General features: G+C 41.2%; 1 protein-coding gene across 2 annotated transcripts; it reads right to left on the bottom strand.

The window, feature by feature from the left end:
- Positions 1 to 169: 169 nt before the first annotated feature.
- On the bottom strand, positions 170 to 24,907 carry LOC137132100 (cadherin-24). 2 transcript variants are annotated; one of them, XM_067514206.1, is made up of 14 exons: positions 24,486 to 24,907; positions 20,584 to 21,378; positions 16,441 to 16,735; positions 14,443 to 14,562; positions 13,939 to 14,106; positions 11,948 to 12,129; positions 11,015 to 11,271; positions 10,788 to 10,924; positions 10,502 to 10,623; positions 7,453 to 7,570; positions 7,032 to 7,340; positions 6,704 to 6,896; positions 6,268 to 6,586; positions 170 to 2,702 (listed from the first exon to the last, which is right to left on the bottom strand). In XM_067514206.1, the coding sequence occupies exons 2-14, from the start codon at positions 21,214 to 21,216 to the stop codon at positions 1,842 to 1,844; spliced, it is 3,714 nt and encodes a 1,237-aa protein (XP_067370307.1). In that variant the 5' UTR covers positions 21,217 to 21,378; positions 24,486 to 24,907; the 3' UTR covers positions 170 to 1,841. The 2 variants fall into 2 exon arrangements, with proteins under 2 accessions (XP_067370307.1, XP_067370306.1); XM_067514205.1 differs by having other exon boundaries at positions 6,187 to 6,586; positions 24,486 to 24,905.
- Between the last annotated feature and the right edge of the window lie 848 nt (positions 24,908 to 25,755).

Genomic DNA, 25,755 nt, shown 5'->3' on the forward strand with positions numbered 1-25,755 from the left:
CCGTTTCACGATCTTACAATACAACACTCAGTTTCACTGCATTGCATATATTTAACTGTAGGTGGCACCTTTGTTCTGCCAGTTGCTGTGGTTACAAGCTTCCCTGGACAGACGTCCATGTCCTCTACTTGATGTGCTCTTCTTAGTATCCTTTAAAGTGTACGTGTGAATGGCAAAAAGCCTTAAAACATTTGAATTTCAAACATATTTTAATTTGCTGTTATCTTATTTTTGTCTCACCATTTTTGAAGTGCTAATTCCTAAAGTCTCCCACGTTCTAACTCGTGCCTATATTTAGTTCATTGTTAGATTAAATCTATTGCTATGATCTGTGAGGAAAGTGTCTTATTTGTCATTTGTACAACAGTATTCTGTTATACGCTTCCCGGCCATGTAGTATTTTATTAAAATATATCCACAGTACGCTGACAATAATCTATATGCCGCTGACTAATTTTGCACTTTATGTAACATCCCCCTCTTTTACCACTGCGTTCTCTTGCTTGAGGATTCCAGTGTTTTGCACCTCATTTGTCTTGTCAGGTTACCAAAGATTTATTCTAAAAGAATCACAACATAAGTAGAATGTTTGTCCATTAAGACTTAAATTCCCACTGAGGAAGACAGAAAATGGGAATAACTGCAGACAGTCTAATACATTTTATCACATTATTGAAGAAAATGTCATTATTTTAATAGCTAATCCCTATACCTTCTGAATAATAAATAAGTTCTGAAATAGCTATAGAAATAAGTCATTGTCCAGTGACTGATTGCCTCAATAACATTCTACAATCTTAAAGTCAATTTTGCTGTTGCCTCAGTGTTTTGAGCTCTTCCCAAGAACAATGTCTGTGTGCACCACACAGCATAATGGCTTTTTCCTAATTTTGGCTCTGCAAAAGGTGGAAGATAAACATGCCTTTGGAGATAATTGTAATTGAGCAAACAGAATGGTGAATTATAAATAATCTTGTGTGGGTGAAATTATGCAGAACATTGTATATTGTGAGCTTATGTCTGCAACAGTGAAAATCAGATGTTTAATTTTCCTGCGTGCAAATTCCCAAAAATTCCCAACACCCCCTCCTGAAAAAACGTCCTGGGCAATAAACACTAAAGCCAATGCTGATATTTATCTACATATGCACATTATTTACTGTACTTTTACAATAGTACACAAGTCTTTGACAGTGACAATCTAATCATTCCTAACCACGTGCAATTGCATAGTGAGCAGGTTCTGCCACAGTAATGACGACTAGTTGCGGGACTTTTATCTCTACAGAGCTACAGAACATGAATGTATACAGTTAGAGGCTCTGTAAACTCGAGGCAGTGTAGACTCACATTATTTTATGCTTGTGTGGTTTTCAAACTCACCTATTCAAATGCAAATGATGCATTCAAATTCTAAGGGTTGCTATCGAATGTGCCCCTATTAAACTATCAATATTAAATCGCACAATTTCTGTCAATATTTAATAAGGCCCATTTTCTAACAATGTGGCTTTCAGAGCTCAGAATCAATATTTTAAGAAAGTTAATTTTTCATAACTTTAGCTTTGAAAGCCCAAGTGCATAATTAATATCAGTTACAAGAGCAGTGTGAAAAGTGACAGATTCCAGACGAAATTCTAAACATAGTGGTGTGTGTACACTGTGCACTGATTCCAGCACAAATCTTCACTATACTGTCAGCCTCTTGGATTTTTTCCTGGGTGGGGGGGGGCAAGAACATTTCTGTCAGAGCTGTTGTATTTTGCCAGCCCTGCTGTGTTTAAAATCCATCACTATCAAGTGAGTTCTCTCTCTCTCTCGAACTTTTCTTTTATTGCAGTCTAGAAATCCCATTTTTGCTGTTGTGTTTCTTTGTCCCCGGTTTGTTTAGGAGTCTTATTGAGAGTAGCCCCTGCAATCTCACCTCCCCCAGACGCTCGTGTCTCTACTCCATCCTTCTCTTTCTCCCTCTCCCGGATGATCTCCACCAGTCTCTGAAACTTCTGATTTAATTCCTCCAGCCCTCCCACCACTCTCCCTTCATCCTTCTCCCCATCGCTCTCCAGTGAACTCAGTGACTCAGCCCGTGAATCATGACCCTCAAACTCATAAGTCTGCAGTGAGTCATAGGGCGGTTGCGACAGGTCAAAGGTGACCTGATCTAGACGGAAATTCAAAAGGTCTTCCATTCTGAGAGGCTGCGGGCTGGCGGCTATTGTTCTAGATGGCTCCGCCCCCAGTGTCCAGCCTCCGTTGTTGCCATACATCCCCCCTGGTAAGGGCAAAGGCTGCGCAGTCACATCTTTTTTCTGGAGTCCGCACGTGTTCAGTAGCTGCGACCCCCCTGGATACAATCCACTGCCAGGCCCATTCACACACGTTCCTCTGCTGTTTGCATTCAGTGAGCCCACAATGCTGTATGTGTCTCCTTTCAGGTACACGGGAGGGTTTACAGAACTGATTTGACTGCCACTTGAATAATTTTGATTTGAAACGGAAGGATTGGAGGAATCAGTATCGTTGTCCTCTACCATGGAGCTGGTTGCTCCAGTGCTGATCTGAGTCTGCGATGACCCCAGTCGTCCCTGTTCCGGGTTTGATGTGGAGTTGGTGTGACTTCGGCACGAAGACTCATTGGGGTCACTGTAAGTCAGATTTGCCACGTGGTTGGCTGGCGTCAACTTAGATTCTATTGCGTTTATCTGTATTGGAAGAAGAGAAAATTTAAATGATGTAGGAATAGAAGAGACATAAAATGTATGGAAGCAAAAAAAACATTTTTTTTCCCCGAGCAACTACATACGGTAGCTAAACTGTAGCTACTGTAGTATGAAATTTTATTATCAACACTTTAAAAAATTCTTGAATTCATTATTTTGTAAGTATTTGTTATCCAACTTAATGATGTTTAAATGATGTTACAGTTACTGGTGAATCGGTATGTTCTCTAACAACTACACAATGAAGACAAAAGGAGAGAAAAGAACACAGCATCATCCTGTGGGAACATTTCTCTGCAGCAGACTGTGTTCATAAGGGTAGAAGGTAAAATGATTGTATAAAAGTATAGGAAAATCCTGAAGGATGCTGTCTGCAAGAGATCTGTGACTTGGGAGACGATTCGTTTTCCAGCAGGACCACGACCCAGCATATAGACAAACCTACACAGGAGTGGCTTAAAAGCAAGATTATTGTTGTGGAGTAGCTGAGAATTTGTGCCTATAGACTTAAAAAGGCTTGTTTACTTGCGCTCCCTGTGTAACCTGACAGAGCTTAGGCAGTTTTACAAAGAAGAATGGGGAAAAATTGCAGCATCCAGATGTCCAAAGCTGACTGAGACCGATCTACACAGGCTCACTGTAATTATGGCCAAAGGTGAACCTACTAAATACTGCAATCACTTATCTTCCATCAATCCATTCTTATTTTCCATTCATCTATCCATTATCTTAAAGGACGCCTTCACTGATATTAAACTTGCTTCTTCTGGTTCTAGTTTGAGTAGTACATGTAAATAAAATGCCATTAAAGTTCCGTCTGACTTCCCTACATTAAAAAATCTCTCTCTACTTCTAGCTGAAAAATGCTTCCAGATGACATCACTTGGAGGAACTTTTAGTTCAGATCATGTTATCCCATTGCTCACACTATTGAGTTTGTAATCATGGTCAACCTACGATTCCTGAGCTTCCCCAGATGACATCATCTTAACTGCTAATGATGAAAATGTCCTATGGCTGATGTCAGCTGGAGGAAGTTTTCAGCTAGAAGCAGAGAAATATTTTAACATAGTTGAGTCGGAGGGGAGTTTAAAAGCATTAATATGCATTTAAACCGCCTAAACTAAAGCCATAAAAAGCAAGTTGAAAATGTGTGAAGTTTCCCTCTAACTGCTTCTCCTGTAAAGGGTTACAGGGTGCTGGAGTTAATCCCGGCTGTCATTAGGCAAACTGCAGGCTACAGTCTATCTCAGGGCTAACACAAAGGGATAGACTGTAGAGAGGAACACGAGAGGACAAGCACCAAACTAGGACAGGAGATATACAAAACAAGTAAGTGCTATTTGAAATGTGTTTGTTGTTTTCAGAGGTAGCTGGGTTTCTGTCAATTCTTCTGCTGATTTAGTCTGTTTTTAAGGGTGTTAAGAACTGTAGGTAGAAAGTTTTGTGGATTTTTGGTCTGTTGTTGGTGGTAGTTTCAGCTCAGTAGCTTTTGCTACACAGTCAGCTATTCAGCTGCTTGCACTTACAGAAACCTGGATCACACCACAGAACACGGCCACCCCAGCTGCACTTTCCACCAGGACATGATCAGCAACACCACGCACACCAGAAAGCTGTTCTCTACAATCTCCACTTTCAAATCACTCATCTACCCACCTCCACCTCCTCCATCCACCTCTGTCACCGCTGACGACTTTGCCGGCTTCTTTACTAATAAGGTGGCAGCTCGGAGTTCTCTCTTCTTCTTGCAACACTGCATCGCGCTCCTCATTTTCAACTCTGACAACATATCCACCTCCTCCTCTCTAACCGACCACCTGCTCTCTGAATCCGATCCTTTTCACTCTCCTTCATGCAGTTGCACCCGCAGTAATGCCAGCTATTACACAAATTATCAACACATCTCTCAAAACAGGCACTTTTCCAACCTCATTCAAGCAGGCCCAGATTACCCCACTGCTTAAGAAGCCTTCTCTTGACACCTCCCTTGTTGGGAATTACAGACCTGTCTCTCTTCCTCTATTTATAGCCAAGATCCTGGAATGAGAAGTCTTTAATAAACTGTCAGACTTTCTTTCCAAGGACAACCTTCTCGATATCAACCAGTTTGGCTTCAAGAAGGGTCACTCCACAGAAATGGCACTTGTGATGGTCGTGGAATGTCTCCGGGCTGCAAAAGCTGCAGGTCAGTCTTCTGTCTTAATCCTACTCGACCTATCTGCAGCCTATGACACTGTGAACCATCAGATCCTCTTGTCCCAACTCTCTGACTTGGGCATCTCTGGATCAGCTCTAGCCTGGCTATGATCTTACTTATCATGAAAAACCTTCAAGGTATCCGGGCACGGACATGTTTCTCACTCTCATAGCCTCTCTACCAGTGTGCCACAGGGTTCAGTTCTTGGTCCTCTTCTTTTTCTGTCTATACTACATCCCTGGGTTCCATCATCCTCTCACATAGCTTTTCCTATCACTGCTATGCTGATGAGCTCTTCCTCTTCCTTCCAGCGAATGACTGCAAGGCCTCATCACGCATTTGTGCCTGTCTCTCCATCTCTGCTTGGATGAGAGAGAGCTTTTCAGCTCAACCTCTCCAAGACTGAAGTCAGACCTTCAATACAACAATAGCATCCACATCGGATCTGCAGTGATTGTCCCCACTAAGTTGGCCAGAAATCTGGGGGTCATGATTCATGACCAACTGAGCTTTAAAGACCACATTTCCACAGTTTTTAGGGCACACAATCCATACCTCACGGGATATACAACCCAACTCATTGTGTAGGTACTGGTCTTATCTCGTCTTGATCACTGCAATGCCCTGTTAATAGGGTTACAGGTATCTACAATCAAACCCTTGCAGATGATCCAAAATGCGGCAGCAACTCAACAGCTCCTGCTTACCTCTTTCTTAGTACTGTCCTCTGCCAATGAACGGCTTTTGGTGATCCCAGCAGCGCACAGAAGACATCAAGCAAAATTTTTCAGCTCAGTGATCTCACGATGGTGGAACAAGCTACCAAACTCTGCACGCTCAGCTAGATCACTCCCAATATTCAAAAAACTGCTGAAAACAGAAGTCTTCCGCACATTCCTATGCACTTATGTATATATAAAAACTTTCATTCTGCTTTTTCTTGCAGTTCTCACATCTCATGAAACGTGAATACTTCTTCTGACTTTGCTTTTATGTTTTCTTCTTGACTCGGTTGCCTTGTACCTCAAATAGTACATGTCGCCAAGTCACTTTGGATAAAGGCGTCTGCTAAATGACTACATGTAAATGTAAACTGTAAATGTAAATAGAATGAAAACCCACACAAGCATGGGAGGGGGGCAACTGTGCTGTCCATCATTTAAAAAGCTACTAATTTGTTGAAGTTGATTTAATTTTGAAGGGAGATAAAAGAGTACACTTTAAAGCATTGTAGCTGTTACTCTGTTAGTATTACTATCATCTGACCTTGGCCTGTTCCTGTGTCTCTTTTTTATTAGCAGTGTCTGCTTCACTGCTTTCATTGCTGTGTGTAATTTTGGTCTTCACCAGCATGTGTTCTGCCTCATAAGTAGCAGGGCTCATCTCAGGAGAGGGCATCAGAGGCTCAAAGGTGCTCTGGTTTTGGATGACAAGGGAATTTCCATTATGACCTCCATTGAGCCCATGGGTTAGCTGGGTTAGTTGTACACCAGCCTCCAGTGGCCCCGATGGATAATCTCTAACAACAGGCAGTGTGTGAATGCCGTAGCAGAGGCGTCCGTAGAGTGGAGCAGAGCCCGGCCGTTGGTAAGGGTCTAAGCCAGAATGCAGGTTACGACTCCAGCTGTACGTCCTGGCCCGTGGCAGATTCTGCTGAGTGTACCATCTGCGCCAAGAGATAAATGTCAGAGAAGCACACAGTCACACACAATCCTGAACATGGTCCCGTAAGCCAACATTGAACGAATAAGGAATTAATTTTAATGTTTTGGACACAGCTTACATGTTCCTATTGTTGTGCATGTGCTGTATTCTGTGCATGTTCTGCAGCGCTGTAATGTCAAAAGCTGCAGTATCTGCTTCCCCTCCCCCTTCATCATCATAGGATATGATGTTTTCCCTGACATCATCTTCCTCGAAGGGTGAGTGGGAGTCTCGCTTCTGATGGCGCAATGACAGAGAGAGTGCACACACCACTAAAGGGCAAAAAAGAGACACATGACCACATACTCTTTAGACTTCACAGAAGCAACCTGACACAACTGTTCAACATCTTTGACAAAGTCACAAACAACATATTAGTGAGACTTCAGAGTACTGATCAAACCTACCCAGCAGAGTGGTGACACATGCCAACATGGCCAATAAGGTGACCAAACTGAATATAAGGGACGGGGAGGTGGACGTCACAGGCAAACAAACCATGTGTCTCTCCCACCTCCTTTCCCTCTGTCTCCCCCTGTCCTCTGTCTGCATGCCCCCTTGCAGACAGGGACAAATGGTCACGGTTACTGTGCCAGTATTGGTCAGACCCGAGGCCCCATCGCGTAGCACAACTGGCACATAGAGGGTGAGCAGAGATGAGGAGAAGCCAGGAAGGGGCTCCAAGGCTGACTGGAGAACGAGGCTGGCTGTCACACCTGATAACGTGGCAAAAAAACACATATCAAACACGGTCACTGCACAACAAGCATGCCCCAGTTTTGGCTGGTGTCTTGTATTAAATGGAAAAACAGAACTAAAAGGTACTACCTCCAGTTTCTCTGATTGTGAGATTGAGAGCAGAGCTTGACTCTGGAGGGATGCTGAAGTGGACTGGCTTGTCTTGCCCTCCCTGGTCTCTGTCAATGGCACGCAAAACCTGCACCACCTATAGAACAAAGAACATGAAACGTATTCTAATGCTACTAATATTAGGTATTATAATAATATTTTACTTTATTTTTAATATTGTACTTTTTTGCCATCTGAAAATGTAAAAAAAAAGAAAAAATGTGTTTGGTTATAATGCAGCACGGTGGTGAAGCGGTTAGCACTGCTGCCTCACAGCTAGAAAGTCCCCACTTCCAACTACCTGCCGGCTGCGGCCTTCCTGTGTTTATGGCCATGGTGGCTCAATGGTTAGAGCATCAGGTTGGGATGCGCGAGTCACCAAGATCAAATCCCAGCCCACATACACGATATGAGCAAGTCTTGCAGAAGAGTCTTAGCACTAGCTCACTGGATGCTGTCTGTGCCTGCCTACTGCTCCCCCCAGGGGATGGGTTAAATGCATAAATTACATTTCATTATAACATGTACAAATGTGCTCAGTGATAACATAAAGCTTTTATATGGAACCAGTGATTTTCAATGAAAGAGTGCTTAAATATTAAGTCTTATAATAAAAAAAAGAACTCGGAACACATTTTGTAGTCATGTCTTATATTAAATCACAGTATTTATAGTCAGCATATTTTTTAGCAACACCTATTCTGTACTGCTCCAAATAGTAATTTGGATTGTAGTTGGCAGCAGCAATTACAAGAATGATTTTTTTCCCCCGTATTTACAAGTTAAGTAACTGCTAATGCCGACCTAATGCTTCCAGCACTAGTTGCTACTTTACAATAGAAGAATGAAATTGGTGATGCAGTGGGGGATAATATAGTTTTGTTTAGAAGATTGAGGATCCTTATATCTTATTGTATCCTTACTGTATAGCCTAAAACACATAAACCAAACCACAATTTCCGACTAAGCATGATCCACAAACACCAAGTCTCCCAAGAGACCCCTATTCTTTTGCCTAATCATTAAAACCAAAATGCTGATCTTGTCACCTTTGACCCTTGAAAGTGTCCTCAAGGGTCAAAGGTTTTTTTTATTTTTTATTACTGTGATGCTTGCAGTGTCGCAAGCATCACAGTAATAAAACATAAAATATCAGGTCACCATCATAACTCACCTGAAGGAACCAGCTTGATTCTTAAGGGCAGACCAAAAAAAGTAGATTAAAGCATTAAAAAGCAGTGTGAAGAGTTTCAATACCATCACCACCAACAAATGGAGCATTTGGTCCCAACACAAAGAGGACAAACAACTGAAAAACGTTGGACTGTTCAGTGCACTTCAGTTCAGATTTTGTAGTTTTGTCACTTCACTTTTATTCCACCGTCATAAGTACAGTATATCAAAAACACAAATACAAACAACAAAGTATTATTTATAACAGAATGCTGACTGTTTAAATCTCAAAATGCTAAATCTGCAGTCGGACTATTCTGGGAGATAATATCATAGAGGTTCTGCCATGGACAACCATCCCCACGGCTGTGGAAAAGACACAACAGTGGTTTCTTTCGAACAACAATAAAGTAAACAACAGCTCTATAGTGAGCATACTAACGTACTGCATCACAATGTGGTATATTAACTGTTCAGCAGTCGACAAGTCATCTCTTCAGAGAGTCATAAACACTGGCCAGAACTTAATTGGCTACTCCTTGTCTCCACAGAATGATCCTCACATCACACTGACTCTGCAGAGTCCTTAGCATTCTGTAAGGCAAAACCTGCCCCTGCCACTATCTCTTCACCTATAGTGCTTTCTGGGTAATGCTACGCTACCATAACAACATCACACTTCATAGCTAGAAAACAGCTTTTACCCTACAGCCATCACTGAACTGAACTCTGCAAAGCACTGCTGCCCACATCTTAACATCTCCTATAAACCCCTCCAATCCCAAATCTCAAGCATGCCCCTCTGCACCATCACTGTGTGCAAGAGCTCCAGAAAAAAAAAAAAAAAACGTGAAATATTCATTGCAGGTTTCCATATTGCAGGTTTCCATATTAGTTCCCTTCTTTCTGCACAGTTTATTAAGGTTGTTTATTTTTATGAAAATAAGTATTTTGTGCTAGAACTGTGCAATGACAACACAGATATTTGATCCTATTCGAAAGACACAATGAAAACAACAATATGAAAAAAGAGAGAATGAGCCAAAAGCAAAGCTCTCTCCCTTCAGAGCCTATCAATCTATGACTCTGGCATTTATTACAGCTTGCAGCTTCATACTCTGGTAGTACAAATGGTCTGTAAGCACAACACAAATTCATCATGCAAGAAGTGCACAAAAACCTCCATTAAACTTGCCTAATCCGTGGTACTTTCATCATTTTAAATTTGAATTAACCCTTCACAAATAAGCTGTTATGCCACTGATTTCCTTCACCGCTTCTAGCAGTTGTTTAATTTGTCTTTACGTCTTTCATACGATTGCTAACATGAAACTCAGCTCATTTATTCTCTCACGCATTCTATTTTTGTTTCCTCTCTCATTTTTGTGTCTTTGTCTGTGTAAGTTGTAGTGTTTGCAGTTCGTCAGTGAAGTACTACCAATACCACAGTTGTGTGAAGACCTAAAATGGAACTTGTTTGGGCTTTCTTGTGCATGCTTTACGCTCACTTGCCTGAAACAGAAAAACAGCATATGTTTAAACTGTTTTATGAGCTGTTTTATGTGTGTGTCAAACTCCTGCATTATTAACATCCATCATGACAGATTATTCTAGGGTTCTCCCCTTGGAAATGTAAAGCTGAGTAAACAAACACGAGGTGACTTTGCCTCCACTGTAGCCGTTTGTCATCATGGTTTTAATAAAGGAGGAAAACAACTACATTTAAGGTTATAATAATAAAGACATTCCTTCACTTGTTTTCAAAAATAGTTCCATGCAAAAGCTTGAGAGAGACTGGTAAAAAACAAGAACGTGATCTGAAGTTGAATGTAATTTCAATCAAAAACAAACGGACCTGACCGGGGGCACTGGAGTCACATACAGACGTTGTGTACTGCCTGTCCAACTCCGGCGCATTATCATTCTGGTCCAGTGTCTCTATGGCAACCACAACCCTTGACACGAGATTTGGATTATCTAGAAAAAAAAAAGGGAAATTATACTAATGTTAAAATTACCATTGAATTAAAAGTTGTTTATACTCCACACTGTATTCCCAACTCCAGATGGTGCTTTGAGTGAAATATGACTCTGGTAAGCTCTGCTGCTCATAGCGCCAGAGGCCAGAAGGGCTGACATACCCCTTTGTGTGGCGATGACAGTGATATTATGCCACTGCTCCTGTTCACAGTCCAGCTCCATCACTGTGCTGATAAAACCTGTGTCGGAGGCGATGCGGAAGAGAGCCTCCGGGTCTGACTGGGGATCGATGGAGTACCTGAGATGCAGAAACAAGGCAAGAATAAAATGGAAAAGGACAGTAAAGAGAGGGACTAACTAAGAGCATGAGTAATAGTGTTATCACCACCTGATATTGCTGCTTTGTCCTGTGTCTGGGTCCACGGCATGGACCCGGCCAACAGAGCAGACAGGAGGGCAGTTCTCAGACACATCCAGATGGTACCGAGCCTGGGAGAATCGCGGTGGTTCATCAGCATTAAGGACCATGACCCGGACTGTTGCCTGGTCCTTAAAGGGACCTTTCCTTAAGTACCAGGCATCCACTATAGGGTTGGCAACTTCAACAGAGAATGTATAGGAGCTGCGGGTCTCATAATCCAGCAGCTGTTGGGTGAAAGGAAAGTGGTCTGCACTTAACTGAAGACCTTTCATGTATGATTCATATATATGTGTGCTGTGTATTTCTGCCCATATCCTTCATAATTCATGTGGGGTACTCACTTTTCATTGACCCTCTATATAACTCACATCTTCCATTTTGGACTTTCTTTTATCTCACTCTAATACATTTTTGGGTAATTACTCATCAGGCTCTCTTCTTAACTCACCCTCCACAGCCTCTTAATTTAAGATTTCACTGCAAAATAATTATCTTGAATGGCCATTGCTGTTGAAATCCTTAAAAGTAAAAAGACATATTGTCTGCCTTTCACGTGGCCTACCCACTTCAAATGAGCTGCAATTTTTCACCAGCTGCTTATTAGTTCATTGTTACTCATTAATTGCTCTTTGTAGAGCCTTGGGAGTCTGAACCTGTCAGCAACAGAGGGTATCTGAGTGGAGTACTGAAGTGTTTAACTGGCTAAATAAAATTAATTTGCAATACAAGACTGAAGCAAATTTGTTTAATCTTTGGGGATGTTGCCTATTGGATATTTTTCTCATTATGTGGCCATTTAAGCTACAGCTAAATGTAGCTTTGGATCCTCAGCAACTACGAAGAGCTTTGTTAGTAATGAACAAAAGCTGCTTTACCTGGTCATCGTGTTTTGGCACTAACCTTGTTCAGCACTATGACAGCCTCTCGGTCTCTTCCAGTTATATTGAATATTTCGGCCTCCTCAGCATCCAAGATAGTAAACTCCAGCTCTGCATTTTCTCCCAGATCGGGATCAGCGGCAGTCAGACGGCCCACCTCCACACCTGGTGCTGCTAGCTCAGACACTGAGAATGACCACGCACCTGTGGAGGCCAACAATAGATTTAATGCTTCTCAAAACTGCCAATGCATGTTCATGAAAAAGGGAAAAAAAGTGAAGGGGAATAAGACAGTTTTTGGTGTGTGCAAAATGCTAATGCTAATGTGAGGCTTCAGTAGTCAGAGTAATTTTTCACTGAAATTCCCTCCTTGTATTTCCATTCCATACAGCTCTGGTTTACAGAGCTGCAGTGTAGAGACAGTAGCACAAAGAAAGAATTTAGTTTGAAAAAGAGTATTTGGAAGATACCCACTCCCCAATGCTGAGACTTCTGAAGCCTCATATAAGCCTTGAACGTTAAAATGCATTTTTGCCCAGAATTAACACTTGGGGGATATTGTCCCCCATCACTTACCTAGGTAGAAATTTCTTTAGGGCCAAATAGAAAAAGACAAAACAATGAATGTGCAGTGTATACAGCACTTTGGTGTCTGGATTTTGTGGACTAAACAAGTCATCAGTTGTTTCACCAATAGTTGTAGCCATAATAGTAACCTGGCCTACCTTCTCTTTGTTTGAATCACTGTTCATAGAATATTTAAACCCTGTGTTTGTCTTGTGATGGGATGACATGATTGTTGTTGAAAAGCACTTCTTATTTGCAATTAAAAAGCAATTATGTTTAATCTCAGCATCAAAATAGGTTCCATCAATTCCTTTACAAATGTTACAAAATGTATGAAATAATACTCTTAATTAAATTATAGATAATTTATAGTTTTAAACTGAGAATTACTGTTGTTGTGTTGCTTGGATAACAGTCTTTTCACTTAGTAGACAATAAGAAGCATCCAGTCATGTTATTCATTCAGATATTTGGACCTCTGTGATTCTGCAAAGCGAAAAGCACCAAATTCAGAGAAATGCCTTCATTTTAATCACAGCAGCTCTGCCTTGCTGATTGTTAATCACTGAAATCCTCCACATAATGAAGAACATTTGAAAATCACCCCCGTCGCCTTCAAGAACATGCTAAATGAGCCATTGCCTTAAACTGCGACATTATTGTCAAACAGAAAATATTGACCTGGAGTAATGTGAGGGAGGGAATATATAGTCAGATATCATTAAATACTATAACACACTGCTGTCATTTGGAAACATTAAATTGTCTCTATAAAGCACTGTATTGCAGTACAATATATCAACACAAGAAAACATGGCTTTAAACCTTATGATGAATGACAGTACGCAGAGACTGTCAGAAAGAAGTAGGAAACGGGGAAAAAGCAAATAGTGAAAAGGTAGTATATTGAGAAATGCAGTATATGTCTCAAAGTGTAAGACACATTCTGCAGTGATTTTACTGTCTATTGAAGCAGAAAGCACTGAACTTTAGGATGAAATATTAATAATGTGGAACAGGGAAAAGCTTGGATAAGAAATAGCGGACATGATCTTTCACTCTTCTACGTCAAGCCACAGTCCATTTGTATCTGGGGACCAAATGGGAGTGTTTATATAAATGTTAATGCCAGTCATCTTGGCAGAGGTTATATTATTGCAAATCATATCAAAAACTATGATCAGGAACAGTGCATAAAATAAAAGAAGATGACACTGGACTGACAAGCTGTTTAGCTACTTTTGAGCTTATATCTTATCTTGAACCTGTCAAGGGACCCAAAGGAGGCAGGAAATATCAGACTGCTGTCACAAATGCCATTACAAGATGTTTCATCATTTTAATCTTTACACACACAGAGACACACACACACACACACGCACACACCTGTACAGATACTGAAAGGAGCCAACAGTTAAGTGGTGATCTGATAGGAGGCCTGCTTACTTCGTCTGAAATGAGGGGGGTTGTCGTTGATATCACTCAACTTCACAGTAACAGTGGTAGTTCCTGATAATCCACCTAGGTGCCCCCCCATGTCTTTGGCCTGGAGAACAACCAGATATTCATCCTGAGTCTCTCTATCCATGTCAGGTACTGCTGTGCGCAGGATGCCTGGTGGAGAAGAGAGCAGGACATGGAACAAAAATCACATTGGCAACAGATTTTGCAGTGACACAACGTCTCTCGAAATTAATGTCAAAGCAAGTCAGATGCATACATTTTTCGAATTAGGACACTGGAAAACATATGACTCCAAGCTACAGACCATGTAAAATGCACTTTTAAATGTTCTTATCCACACTGGACATGTGGTAGCAAGGATATAACATATGATATCCATCAGCACCACTGGGATTTACTGTTTAAAGTGTAATCATCGGCCGGAGAGGCATGTTACTGCAAACAGCTTTAAGGGGATCTGTGGCATGTGTCAGGTAATAATCAGACCTGTCTGTGGATCCACAGAGAAATAGTCCTGGCCCTGTGTAATAGCATACACCAGCCGGGCACTGTTTCCATATGTTGGATCATCGGCATCTCTGGCCGTGACTTGGATTATGGACGTGCCTGTGGAACAGAGGAGGAAACAGAGGTGGCAGATCAAAGAGGCACTTCAAAACACATTAGTTAGAGCTGGTAACTGGTCTGTGATCAGTGTTTAAGCAATAAACCACCAAGAATCAATCATGTGAACATCAAGTAGATTTTACATCTGTAGGATTAAAAAGATAATCCTATTCTGTATATCCATGTGTGCTCATAATCCTTTTTAAATTAAATACACCTAAATACCCTGTGTCCTTGTTGAGCAGCTGCCCCTTTAACTTTTGTAACTGCACCCCAAGTGTGTATTTCTAGGATACTGAGAATATGGATGTTGGAATGAAGTTATGCTATAGTAGTAGGTCTATAATTTCTTTATGCCAGTGGGGTTGTAGGGATAGCAGCACAGTTTTTTAAAGACTGCAAAAGATATATCACAATGACTTTTGTGATCTTCTGACATTTCCTGTACTATCACCAAGATAGTAAGCAAATACCAACACAAGGACAACTACTGGGTGGTAAATCTCTGTCCCCACTCAGGATAAATTACAACTCTGATGAGTCCCTGACATTTCACCTACCACCATCACTGGATCAAAATCTAAAAGATTAAAACACATTAGTTCAGGTTTATGTGTTTGGCTCTAATTAGCACATGCAAACACATTACAATTGATACAGACTTCTTCCACATCGCCAAAATTAGGAGTATCATATTTCTCAAAATGATGCTGAAGAACTAGTCCATGCATTTGATACTTCCAGGTTGGACTACTGTAATTCCCCACTTTTGGGGTGTCCTAATTAGTCCCTAAAAAGGCTTCAATTAATTCAAAATGCACGAGCGCTGACTGGAATTAGCAAGAGAGATCATATTTATCCTTCACTAGCTTCTCTTCATTGTCTTCCCATAAAATCTAGAATAGAATTCAAAACCGTCCTCCTTACATACAAAGCTCTTAATGGTCAAGCTCCATCATATTTAAAAGACCACTATAGATATTAACTTTGTGTCTTCTCCCTCTCTCTGTCCCTTTCTGCAGGCGTCCTCAGCTTTGGAGCTGCGTGTTTCCAGTGTGCAGCAACTGGTCCTACCAACCTGCCCATTGCTTTGTTGTTGCTTTCTGTTTCTCTTTTTATTTTCTCTCTACACTTTCCACTCACACTAACTGGTCAAGGCACATGTCTGCCCACCCTGAGCCTGGTTCTGCTCAAGGTTTCTTCCATTAAAAGGAGCTTTTCCAATCCAGGAGGATTTGTTGGGTTGCCTCTGTCTTTGTTGTGAATTGGCACTATATAAATAAAGTTGAATTGAATTGAATTGAATCGTAATGTTGTTGGTATTCTGCTAAAAATCTCACCATGTAATTCCCTGCATCATTTTAAACGTAAAAACTGTTGTGCAACTACACCTGTCAGCTATGATGCCAAATGATGTGCTGGAAATTTCAATTTACTTCACAGCATGGAGTCTCTTTTTATCAGGGTTTTGACAAATTTAGAGCTAATTCAAACATTTTAATGGAAATCGGCAAAAGAAATTTTCTATTTCCATTCACCTCTTCACTTTTCTGTGACAAAGAGCTGATGGCAAATTTGTTCAACCACATAAACAACTGCAGAAGGAAAGAGCGCAACAAAATAATATAATTAGAAGTAGGCAGTCAAACTCAAAAGTACACTGTCGTATAACTTATATATCTGAGGATTATCACAGTATTCTCACCATGTGGCACAGACCTGCCACCAAAACAAAAAAAAAAAAAAAAAAAAAAAAGTACATTGAAATCTATAGGGAGCAGAAAACATTCATGTTACAATGAAGGACTGCTGTCCATGAGAACTGCTGTTAAGAGATCTTTGGTGAAGTAACACTTTGATGTTGTTTTAGGGCTGTACCTATGTTGGCCATCTCTGGTACCATAGCAACATAAGGTTCACTGGGGAAGACAGGTGGGTTGTCATTGATGTCCTGCACTCTGATGATGAACTCAGAAGAGGGCTCCAACGCTCGGCCAGTCTGACGATCTGTAGCTGTCGCAATAAGACGATACTGGTCCTTCTCCTCACGGTCCAGAGACTTTGTGACATGGATGTTGCCTGTGTTGCTGTCAATAACAAACACAGAGCCCACTCCCTCTCCCTCCAGCATGTACTTAGTGTGGCCGTCTCCTTTGTCCATATCTGTGTGCAGCTGGAAAATAAAAAATACAGAGTCACTTACAGTCACACCTTCAGGCATCATCACAGTGTGCCGACGCAGGTATCGCTCATTACCTCTGATCTACTGCACTGCAAACATTGGTGTGAAATGGGTGATTTATGTTAAGACTGGACGTGCTCAGTGAATCTAAAATGAATGGCACCAGGTGTGGAAGATACATAAGGGACCAGGATGAGTACTGATGCATACAGCTAATTAACTCATTGAACCAAACATACCACTGGGGGACTGTTGAGGGCAAAACCACATCAATGTGGACTGTGGCTCTGCAAATGTGTGCTCAGAGATGTATTCTGCTAACACAGGCAGTATCCATCTGCAAATCTTTCTGTCCATACTATCCATCTGTCCCTTCTTTTCTCTTCTTGTAAATCCATCTGCCTGACTTCTCTGTACGTACCTTTTAAACCACCTCTTTTTCCAGTCCTTTTGCCTCTCTCTTTTCATCAAGTTACCTCGGTTACACAGAATGCCCATCTGCTCACATGTCTCATTCATCTCTTTCTCGTTCTCTCTCTCTCCCTCTCGGCTTTGGACTGTTTTGCTCTCTGGTGCAGAATACTGTTTCAGTATTTAGTGGCAGAGAGGATATTAGTGTGGGCTAGATAGGTAAAAGGCCAAACACACAGAAATAGAAAGCTAAAGCGATTACTCAGCCTTCATCACACTGAGCATTCTGACCAGGAACCTTCACATCTCTCTACCCTTAAGGCGCATCTTCACATGTTCATAATCCACGAGGCTTACTCACAAACTCTGCTGCGGACCTCAGTTACTCATGAGAACTAAAGCCTCGATTTTAGATTTCAGCTGCAGTGACTGTTTACAAATTTCCAGAAAAATTTCAAATTATTTTCGCATAGCATATACCGTCTGTTAAATACAAATAGTTTCACACAAACAGATCAATACAGAATAACCGTGTAAAATGAGTCTGTGTATGTTAAAAACAGAAGCACACTTGAAAGTACTGATATAGTCCAACACAATGCATAAATGCAACATGCTGTATGGTCATACCAGTGCAAATCATACAATGTATTGCACGCAGGCCGACACCCAGAGAAAATATACGATTAGTGTGCACCCTGTGTGTCTGTGTTTGAGGATGAAGTTGTGGATTATAGAAAGTCATGATAGAATACCCTACAAATTGCTAGATAAGGGACTCGGGGTTTTTTATTCATCCCTACACCCACATCCCTCTCCTTCCTTTCTTTCTTAAAGCTAGCTTCAATTTTGATCCCACACTTCACCACGAGAGACATCTTTGTCAGAGTCTGTGCTTATCTCGCTTCAACCCCCCCCCCCCCCCCACTCCACCCGCTATGGTTCTATCCGGCCCTCCTCTTCTCACTGGCTAATTGCTGGCTCAGTCCTGCTGCGCTTCAGTCAGCATGGAAAAACACTCATGGTGGGGAAGAAATTTATCCACCCCTTACAAACAAAACTGGAAGAAAAAAAAAATGATCAGAAGAATCGTCTCTTCCGATGCTTTTGACACTTTTGCTCTTTTGAGGCTTTCTAATCTTAATTTTCCCCTCCTCTCACTCATGCGGTACATCCACCTACAGGTTTATACCTGCTTTCACACTGCTGTCTTTTGCAGTCAAAGTCTACCTTTTTTAAGATAGGTTGAGGCACCCGTCATTTGAACTGTTGGGAGCTCACCTGGAACCTTGCACTAGCAATGAGCTTGACATGATTGTCTTTCTATTTCTGGGAAACAAGCCAAGCTGCCTGTGAGGAAAAAATGTACTTCCAACCCCTTGCAATGCAGAGATGATTTTTGTACATGAATATCAACATGAATACTGTGCTTGCACAGCAATGCGGAGTGTCGTGTGTCTAGTGATTGCACTTTCCCTGAGTCTATCAATAACAACCAGAGAGAAAGATTAAACATTTATGAGGTGTATACTGTACTGGTAAGAATCCAATCTAGACTGTCATTATAAAGTATACAGCTAGCTACAAAGTGCCTGGCAACACTCCCTGTTAGCGTTACAGCTGATCTAATCCTACTCTGAGTATACTGTAGCTGCCAGCAGCTGCATTAGTAGGGGGCCGCCTGACTGTGAAATGCTACAAGTAAACCCCTGGGATCTGAATGGTTCAGGTGTGCCTTGGATTAAAACATCTCAGACACTTTTCGTGTTGCGACACTGACAGCAGCTGAGGGTTGCTGGTGTGGCGACTGTGAAGCCTCGAGTATGAGACAGGAAAAGTAGGGGGACTGCTGCACAAACACTGCAATTATGTTGTTTTTTATTTGTGCCGTTTTCTAGGGACATTTTCAGTGTAGAAAGATTTCTTGCAAGCACAAACAAGAATTTTCTAGAGAAATGTCTGCTAGTTAAACACTAGGTAAAAAAAAGTATACAATAAGTAACAATTCAGTCTTTTAATAATTCATTAGTGATGTCTTATCTGTGTTAATCATCAAGGTAGATGGGTAGCTTAGTGTCATTTGGCAGATGTTTTTATCCAAAGTAGTATGTTACAAGTTTACATTCATACCACGAGCAACTGATTTAACTGCATTTACTAGATGACCTGCTCTAATTCCTGAACCACAGCCACCCCCACATGGCAGACATTTACAAGCAACCCGCCAAGACAGCTTGACGGCTTAGAAAATTTCTTGGGATTTTGGTTTTTATTCAAAATTTGAACTTTGGTTTGATTGTAGAAAAAAATTGTGGCAAGCTGTGCAAATTCAAAATTTCCAGTGCAAAAACTTGACCTACTGTATTCCCTGTTTACCTGTCAGCAAACTTACGTCATAAGAAAAATGGAGGAGATAGCTGGTGAACAAAGACCAATGCATACTTGGGTTATATGTATTGTGTTAAACTGAATTTATTAAAGTTCATAAAAGTACAGTCCTTTCCAAAAGTATTGGGGTGGAAAGGCCAATTCATTATTTTTTGCTTTACACTAAAGACACTTGGGTTTATGGTGCATATGTTATGAAATTTCAGATTTATATTTTTTTTTTATCCTCAATACAATACAATATGCTGTAATTATCATACAGCATAGCACATTTTGCACAGTATTGCACAGTATTGGAATCATCCATCTGTCCACTATCTGTAACCATGTATCCTGTTGAGGGTTGAGGCAGGTCACTAGTCAGGTACGATACAGAGACACACACAGACAGAAAAAAATTCACACTCTCATTCATATTCACACCTACAGGCCATTTAGAGTCACCAATTAACCTAACATGCATGTCCTTTGACTGTGTGAGTAAACCAGAGCACCCAGAAGAAACGCACGCAAATACAAGGAGAACATGAAAACTTCACACAGAGAGGCTGCAGAGCCAGCTGGGGATTTGAACTGGGGACCTTCTACTGTAGCAGTGAGGCCGCAGCTTTTGACCTTAAATCCAAATGTTTTGAGTTTACATCAAGAACAAATAATTTATCCTTGCTGTTCCACTACTTACAGAGAAGACTATATATGAAGTAAAGTTTGCACAAACTACTTATGCAAAACTGTGTAATGGCTCTCCTAGTATTTCCAGGCTTTCTAATGAAACTAATGAGTGACCAATTGTTTATGAGCACACAGAGCCCTGTGTGCAAAGCAAAGCAGGGATAATGAGTCAAACCTTTTGGTGTATAATAGCAAATGAAGGACACTATGTTTGCTCAAATTATTCCGTGCTTGATAATCATTTCTAGAGAAATATATTTAGGAGCTTACAAAAACAAAGCTTCTGTTCTTAATATGTCCAAGAAATTAGGTACAAATCCACTTCTATACCATTAGACACAGGTGATTGACATGTGGTAACAGCTTACCCGTCCAATAAGCACAGGCTCAGGCCCTCTGTACTCCTCGATTACAAAGAACTGGTTCCAGAGCCAGCTCCTCCGGCAGCGAGAGCGTGGCCCTGACCGTCTGTCTTCAGACTCCTTGACCCATTTAGAGCGTTCCCGTGTCCTCTCAGGCAGAACGTCACCAACACCTGTCTCCAAATGGAGTGTAGGCTGGAGAGTGTACTCCTCTTCTGAACCCAGATGTAGACTGTGATCATTAATTACACCTTGAACCGCTCCATTAGTCAAATTACTCCTTTTCTCGTGGTTTAATGCAAGTTCCTGGCTGTGTGCAGCTTTTAGGGATTTGGCAGCAGAGTTAAGATGTTTAAGTACGACTGTTTGCTCTGCTGCATTGTTCTTAAAGTCAAAATCATTAGGTTCTGTGACATTTGGTTTAAGAGCCACATTTGACAGGATTCTTTTTTCATCCTTAATATTGTGAAGATGGCTTTCCAATTCTTTCATGCTCATAAGAAAGTTGTTCATAGGGTCTTTTATGCTTGAAATTCCTTGCAAATCCTCATCTTCCTCTGAGAGGCCAACCGCGAAAGAAATGGCATCTCTTTCTCCTTTACTTAATAAAAGAATAAGAAGCACAATATGTGCTGCCATCGCTGAGATTCCCTGATCGGTTAGTTGCAAAGAATGACTGTTGAGCGGTTAATCAGATGGAGGTTTTCCATCTTGTGTTTTAACTGTCTTCTTCCTTTTTTCTTCACCGAGTGAGTCTTTGTTTCACCTTCTTCTCCCAGTGGACATGCTGTACAGGATCACCTAAGAGAACACATAATTAGTGTGATCTTCACAGTAATCATTAAAATAGGAAACATGCTTCAAGACGCAGAAGTGAAAACACACAGTTGACATGTTAGTCATCGCCTTAAAGAGAAGTATAAGAGTATATTTTGAGGCAAATTTGGAGCTAAAATATTCCTACATTTTGTTGAACAGCTCTGTTTGTTAATCTGAGCTGTCTGCCAGCTGCTGTAAAAATAGCTGCAAGCTTTCCACAGAAATGATGAAGACGGTCTGATAAGGAATTACCTACAAGAAAGAATTAACTTTGTACCTCTTATTACTCTCATTGCTGTTGTGTTTCAGTTCCATTATTGATCACTAAGACATTCTCAGAGAATACAGTGGGGTCTTGAAAATTTTCAATTAATTTGGAGCCTTAAGGCGCTGAAATGAGGTGGAGCTCAGGTACTTTACTGTTCCTTGTCACACATAATTGCCTGGACATCAGGTGATTGATGTCAACCCTAAAGATGGTCTCCCCATGCCTCACTGCCCGGTAGTGAAAGAAGTTTCCCTTAAGAGATTAATTAGACCCATAAATAATTGAATCAATGACTTGTTCTCATTTCCCAAAAGTTTAATGATCTGCGTTTCGTTAGTATTTGAGTCAGATCGGGCCCATTGATTTTTGAAACTTGATGTACTGAAAAGTGTCAGCAGCTTAACAAGACTGAAACTGTGCAATCACGCAGTGTTTCCATGCATGTCCCCTACCTGCATCCATGACTGTGCCTCACTATTTCCCGTGACATATGTAAATTAATTTGACATCATTTTCAACTTATGCATGCATGGAGAGATGCACTATCAGCCAAATGCATGGAGTGCAGCAGCACATGAGTCACTGGTGCACTGGGTCTTCAAATAAATTTAAACAAACTTTTCACAAATGCATTTCTCTTCTGAGCAGATTTACAGCGAAAGACTTAAGCGCTGCTTTAAAAAAGAGCTAAAGGGATTTCGGGGCACGACCTGCTGTGCTGTGCAAATGATCAATAAAGAACATAAATGACAAAGTGCACACTGGTAAACCTAAATCCTTTGGCTTCGTCTCACTAAATGTAGAGTGAAGCACGCGTTCGTTAATTTAGATGCAAATAAGCACACAGTGGGCTTATAGCAGTGCACAAGCCTTCGATGGCACTATATAACATGAGCCATAACATTGTTTAATATGTCCAAATTGCTTTGCTACATATGAGAGGAAGGACACATAAAAATGAAACCAATGTTCTTTTTCCTTCCAGATACTGACCTACTTTCGAAAAAGTAAGCTTGAGAGCAGAGTCAATTTGAGCATGTTATCATAAGAAATATTAAGTAATTTCTACCCTGTTTACGTCATTCTTTTTCTCAAAAGGAAATTCATCCTTGAGTTATCTTTATTTTTTTGGCGTTGTTTTTGTTTTCATTTTGCAAACCAATTATAACAAGTCATCCACATGTAATATCTCGTGTTCAGCATCTGCATCTGTTTGGCATCATCTTACATCTAGCAAAAACACAAGGAGTCCTTCTTCCAAAACAATTTTGTGTTGCTCAGCTATTGTGTATTAGCACAGACAGAGCACACGGTTTACACTTCTCCCTGCCAGCTTTGCTCCAAAACCGTGTTGCCAGCAGTACATGTCATTCACTGTTGTTTGAAGTCTTTAGAGTATAAGGGCGTATTAGATAATGTGTGAAATGTAAGGCAGGGATAGACGATGAAAGCGTGAGGACGATTTGCAGTTTTTTGCCAGCTCAGAATGGAATGATGAGTGGTGGCAAAGCTCTAAATTGCAAATAGCTGTTTCAGACTCACTTCACTCTGCATCGAGGCGCTGCACTGCAACAGGGGTATTTCATTTTTATTAAAAATAGCCTGTGCATCTCAGGCCTTTTACATAGGGAAAAAGGGGAGATGCAAGCAGAGCAGCAGAGAGGGGTGTGATGATGATGGTAGAAGTGGTGCTTGTGGTGGAAGCACTTTGGGAGGGGGTTAGCCTGGCTGGCTTATATGACCAGGATGGGAATAGATTTGGTTCCATTTGAACATCTCTGCCTTTCTCTGCTCCTGCTGTTTGTCTTAATGCTCATAGACCTTTTATCCATTGTCACTGGCTCTCTGCTGCTCAGTGCACTCACTCCACACACACACACTCACTCCACACACACACACACACATACATCTCCTAAGTCTGAAGTAGAGGTCCAGTGCACTGAGCATATCAGTCACATCATTACTGTATTTAACACACAGACAACTTAAACCTAAGTGACACCACAGAAAGAACACACACTGTGATGAGCAGCTGTGTGTAGCCATGCACTTCATTGTACAGTGAAAATCCCTCAAAATGTGGTCAAAATGCCCTGTGTGTTTGTGGTTTATAATAGTTTTCTTCTGAGACATTACATTGTAAAAACATAGGGACAATATAATATTTCTCAAAGCACATGAACGCTCATTGCTTCACGCGCGCACACACACACACACACACACACACACACACACATTTATATCTGGTCTGGTTATTAGCATACCTACTAAATATCCACTAAACAGCCCGGGGCATGACCTTGTCTTGTTAGCGGCAGCCAGAAAAGTGACCTACTTGATGCATGTTAATGCGAATTACACACATGGACTAACTATTGCAAGCAAATGTAAACGGAAGTCCAGCCATCCCATCATTTTTGGCAAACGAGCGCACGAAAGTGCACGCGGCAGGTGAGTTTGGCGCGCACAGAAGGAGCACGCGCGCACATCCACAAACAAACGCTACCAAGCTTAAAAAAAACAAAAAAACAAATGAAGCAAACAGCAGAGGAGGGGAGCACGGCATCATTCCTGGCGTCTGTCAAAGGCGGGAGATGAGTTCAGTCAGCCAAACACACCTTTTTAAAGCCTTCCAAGTGAAATTATTATTTGCTTCAAACGGACAGTGAAATAGTTCGAAACTGCCTCACCGAAACGGAAAAAAGGAGGAAAGTTGGCTCGTCTGTGTAGTCGTGAGAGGCTGTACTTAAACTAGTGAATCGTGAAAAAAAAAAAAAAACGGGAACAAAAAGTCCACTAGTGGAGGAGAATCACAGCTTACCGTGTGCTTGCGGATCTGCTCCGGCGCGTCTCCTCTGCCTTAGCGGAGCTGAAATGATTCAACGTGGGAAAAGATGCCGAGGTTCATCTGAGCTCAACGTGAGCTCTGTCCACTTAGCCCAGCCTCTCCCCGGCTCTCGCTCTCGCTCTCTCCCCCTCTCTCCATTAGTTTCTACTATCTCACAAAGACGACAGTCACTCTAAAAGCCTACTATTTTTGACGATGGTGACCGGTGAGAACCCACACTACTAACCATTACCCCAGTTTTAGTAAATGTCTTCACAAGCAGAGATTTGGCTGCTGTTCGTCTGTAACTACCGTTTTCTCAATAACCCCACAGAAGCCCCGTGCTTTTCTGTTTGCTTGAATCCCCAGTCAGTCTCCATTATCATCTTCAAGAACTTTCCATTTTTCCAGGGGTTCCATCCAGAAGCTGGGTCAGGAAATTGGCACTCAATGATGCTTCAAAAATGAAAATTTGATTGCACATTTTGAACGGGTGGTTCTAGTGTATGGCCAGGGGTGCCCCCTTCCCTTTGTGAAAGTCTGGTCCTCCCACAGCTGCAACAATCCCTGACAATATTTACAACACATTTCTAAAAAATAATGTTGAATGATGTGATTCCGGGTCATGCTGATTCCAAAAGTGTCAAAAACCACTGCTTTGTAGATAGTCCTTGGCTACATGGTGATGCTAAAGGTACCTGTCTTTGTACCGTGAAACCCTGCTGCTTCAATATTTGACATGTTAAGCAATGACACAGTATATTAAGGGAATTACCCACAGGGCAGTGGTTAAGGTGGTTGAGTGGCAAAACAAGCTGTAGTACTTTCCTACAGCACACTGGGGTTCAATTCCAGTGTGAGACAATGTGCACTTCAATCAATTTACAACATGAAATGGATAAAAAAATGTTTGTCCAATGTGGAAAATTCCTTTTGAAAGTCAAATATGAAATGAGGAATTTATATAAATCATCCACTTTTCCTTTGCTGGATGTTTTCACAACAATGTCATGATTTTTTTTTATTAAAGCTGAATTATTGAAGTGTCATTAATGCTGCCATAGTGGAGGTGCTTTCATTTGAGCGATGAATTCTTGGATTGCATTATATTATCTGAGTGACATCATCATTATTCTGTCCATGAACTGGTATTAAACAGAAAAAGTCTCTCTAAATGGAAAATTAAAGTTACAGAAATAAAGGCAAGACAAGAGAATAGTGGGTGTGATGTTGGGTGAGGGGATGGGGTCTGGCCACCCCTGTT

The sequence above is a fragment of the Channa argus genome, chromosome 8 (genome assembly GCF_033026475.1).
Source record: "Channa argus isolate prfri chromosome 8, Channa argus male v1.0, whole genome shotgun sequence".
Lineage (NCBI taxonomy): Eukaryota > Metazoa > Chordata > Actinopteri > Anabantiformes > Channidae > Channa > Channa argus.

Excerpts from the sequence above, each read along its gene's own strand:
- LOC137132100 (XM_067514205.1), bottom strand. The coding sequence starts at position 21,216 with ATGGCAGCACATATTGTGCTTCTTATTCTTTTATTAAGTAAAGGAGAA. Across the intron at positions 7,571-10,501 it reads ACTCCAGTGCCCCCGGTCAG|GTGGTGCAGGTTTTGCGTGC; the intron begins GTCCGTTTGTTT and ends TTTGTTCTATAG. Across the intron at positions 2,703-6,186 it reads AGACACAGGAACAGGCCAAG|ATAAACGCAATAGAATCTAA; the intron begins GTCAGATGATAG and ends CTTCCAATACAG.